The following is a 3,180-nucleotide window of genomic DNA, read 5'->3' as shown; positions in this document are numbered from 1 at the left end:
AGGGTACAAGTGCTGTGTCCGGGCTCCTGGGGGGTGGTCCGGGGGTGTGCGCGTTTCCCGCGGCATCCTGTGTGCCGGTGTGCGTGCGGGAGGACGGTTCTGTGTGGCAGCTGTGTGTGTGGGGAAGGGATGAATACGGCCGTGGGGTAGGTAGGGTACAAGTGCTGTGTCCGGGCTCCTGGGGGGTGGTCCGGGGGTGTGCGCGTTTCCCGCGGCATCCTGTGTGCCGGTGTGCGTGCGGGAGGACGGTTCTGTGTGGCAGCTGTGTGTGTGGGGAAGGGATGAATACGGCCGTGGTGTAGGTTGTGTGCGCGTGGGGTGTGAAGCCGGGACTCTCAGCAGACTGCTGTAACGTCACCCAGTTCTCACTGTGCCGCTTTTTCTCCAGCAGCTGTGTGAGACGCCATGGCGCAAGCACTTGCCTCCCCAGGGCTGTTCTCTGATGATGATGTTGTAGCCTCCCCTGTTCTCGAATCCACAGCAACAGGGTTTGGGGCCAATGTGTGCAAGGACTTGCTGTCGGAGTTCTCTGCCATCTCTCCAGAACTGGAGGGCTCCCAGCAGGTGAGGTTGCAGCTCTTCTGTCACAGACAGGGCAGTGTTTTGGCTCACAGCTGTTGTGTCTCTGCACAAATCCATTGTGAGGCAGGGTCAACAGAGACTCTTCAGAAAAGGCTAGAACAAAATGTTGTGTTGGGGGAGCAATTTCTGTTACAAGCAATGTACTATGAAGGGCACAGGCAGTAACTGCTTCTTAATGTGGTGCCTCTTAGTGTGGCACTTGGTCTGGGGACTGTTTTTGGTGTCAGGTCTTTGGGTTGTTTGCCTGATCCACTACATAAACAAAAGAAATGTTGGTGTGCCTTGAAGTGCCTATGAAAGCTTATGGCCTTGCTGGGGATTTTGGGACCAGGGAAGTATCAATTAGTTACTGAGCACTAGTCAAAGCAGTCACATGTGTACTCCCTGCTGTGGTTCCTGTTAGTGTTCTGGTGGATGAGTGTATACTGCCTCTTTGGCTACTGTGTTTAACCTGTGCTGCTTTTTGTAGGCTGTAGCTGAAGACAATAATGAAAAATTAAAAGTGTATCTGAGAGTTCGACCTCTGAAATCTACAGAAGTGGAAAAAGGGGAAGACCAGGTGAGACAGTGAATGAAGCAGCCTCTGAGCTGGTTGTCTGTGTGCCTGCTGGGAGATGCTGTTTGTTATTCTTTGCTGTCTATATAATGGCCTTTTGTAAGCCCTTGTGATGATGAGGTTTTATGTGCTTTCCAGGGCTGTGTCTGCATTGAGAATTCAGAGACTCTTCTTCTAAAAGCCCCTAAGGACTCCTTCACCATGCGGAGCACAGAACGTGGAGTAGGACAAGCAGCACACAGATTCTCTTTCACCCGGGTAGGTAACTGGGATAAACAATCCATCTGGAAGCTTTTTTTGAGCTTAAACCAGCCTTATGCTTGAAAAGCTGGCTTACTAAAACACTCTGGTTTCAATCCACTACACGAACTATCTACTTCTATACAATCCTATCTACTTAAGTTTGTGTCTATTGCCCTTTCCTTAGTTTTTCTCTTTTTAAAGCGATTCTGACAATTTTTTTTTTTGGCAGCAAATGCCAAACTCTTGTTTTGTTCATGAGGCTCTAAACACTAGAGGCTGTAATAGTATCAGATGTTACTGGATTAAGTGAATGAAGAGCTTGTTTTTGTTGGAGGCTTGAACTGGAATTACTGGTGGGTCTGTTGCTTGTGGTGTGGGGCTAGTGGAAGGAAGGACCATCTAATATCCCTTGAACAACCACCAACAGTCAAAAGCTAGGAAAAATATACATAAGGCCATTTTTCCTATGTCTTGTTTGCAGATTTTTGGACCAGACGTGGGGCAGAAATTGTTCTTCGATGAGACAATGAAGCAGGTTGTAAAGGATGTACTGCATGGGCAGAACTGGCTGGTTTACACTTATGGCATCACCAATTCAGGGAAGACTCATACTATACAGGGTAAGGAAAGCACTAGGTGTTGGCAGCCTGTTGAGGGAGTCTGCTTTTACATGTGGATCCTCAGCTTGCTCTTGTTCTTGCTTCAGGCAGCAACAAAGATGGAGGGATTCTGCCTCGCTCCTTAGCAGCCATCTTCAACAGTGTGGGGGACCGGCTGTACCAAGCGGTGGATCTGAAGCCCTCCCTCTCCAGCGAGGTGATCTGGCTGGACAGCAGGCAGGTGCGACAGGAGGAGACCAGAAAGCAGACTGTGCTGCAGGGAGGTCTGTCTGAGGTAAGCATGTGGCTTCTCAGACGCTTAACAATAATAGGGAAAGGATGATGTCATACTGTGCACATGCTCATGTTGTTTCCTCTCAGGAGGAGCTGTTAACACCACTCAAGAGGAGTCACAGTGCAGAATCTCGGCTCCAGGCCACCACCAGTGGCAGTTTTGACAGTGGAGTTGCTGGCCTCTCTTCATCTAGCCAACTCACCAACCATTCAGACATCAGCCAGACAGAGGGTATGTCTGGAAGCCTGTTGTGTACTACCTGCTGCTTGTAGCTTGGAGGGTGGGGGAAGAAAGGGCGATGACTATTTGGATTCTGTGTTTTGGGTAGTGGTGCTGTGGTCTCACAAATTTTCCCTTGGAAAAGTAAGGAAGTCAGGGCTGAAGAACTTTGTACATATCTCTTGCCAACATATGAAGAATTCACCACTGTATAATAACTAAGCCTTGTGAAATGAGAAGCTACTTGATACTCTCTTACTTCATTTAAGGGATATGGTTATTGAGCAGCTGAATGCCATGTGATGGGGATAGCTGCAAAGCAGGGTGCTGAAGTGTCCACAATTCTGAACCCAGCAACTACTTAGCTGATGAGGTATCCAGGGACATGGAGTGACTGAAATAACAAGGACTAAAATTTCACTTATACTGGTAACAGTCCATGTTTGAAATGTCCTATAATTCTGGGGTCAAGATGAAGTATATAAAAAGTCCTTACACAGAAAGAAGTGTTAAGAGAGAATCAGTTTGATCTAGGGAATGACTACACCATGATCCTATTTAAGCTACTACAACAGGAGGATACTGAAAGGAAACTTGAGGCTGTCCCACTGGGGACAGGCATTAGACTAGGTCCAAATGGGAGGAGGTATATAGAATAATTTGAGTCTGGGGTAGTGATCCTGCTG

The 3,180-nt window shown here is 48.0% G+C and overlaps 1 protein-coding gene across 1 annotated transcript in view; it reads left to right on the top strand.

Moving 5' to 3' along the window:
• Positions 1-389: 389 nt before the first annotated feature.
• The window catches only part of KIF20A (kinesin family member 20A), an 8,627-nt gene continuing 5,836 nt past the window's right edge, over positions 390-3,180 (top strand). Inside the window, exons 1-6 of the mRNA XM_008941097.1 lie at positions 390-564; positions 1,052-1,141; positions 1,277-1,396; positions 1,863-2,001; positions 2,088-2,275; positions 2,362-2,506. Coding sequence (XP_008939345.1) covers positions 406-564; positions 1,052-1,141; positions 1,277-1,396; positions 1,863-2,001; positions 2,088-2,275; positions 2,362-2,506 — 841 coding nt within the window. The 5' untranslated portion in view covers positions 390-405. The remainder of the gene's footprint in view (positions 565-1,051; positions 1,142-1,276; positions 1,397-1,862; positions 2,002-2,087; positions 2,276-2,361; positions 2,507-3,180) is intronic.

Source organism: Merops nubicus, unplaced genomic scaffold (genome assembly GCF_000691845.1).
Source record: "Merops nubicus isolate BGI_N331 unplaced genomic scaffold, ASM69184v1 scaffold40485, whole genome shotgun sequence".
Lineage (NCBI taxonomy): Eukaryota > Metazoa > Chordata > Aves > Coraciiformes > Meropidae > Merops > Merops nubicus.
This window is presented reverse-complemented; position numbering and strand designations above follow the sequence as displayed.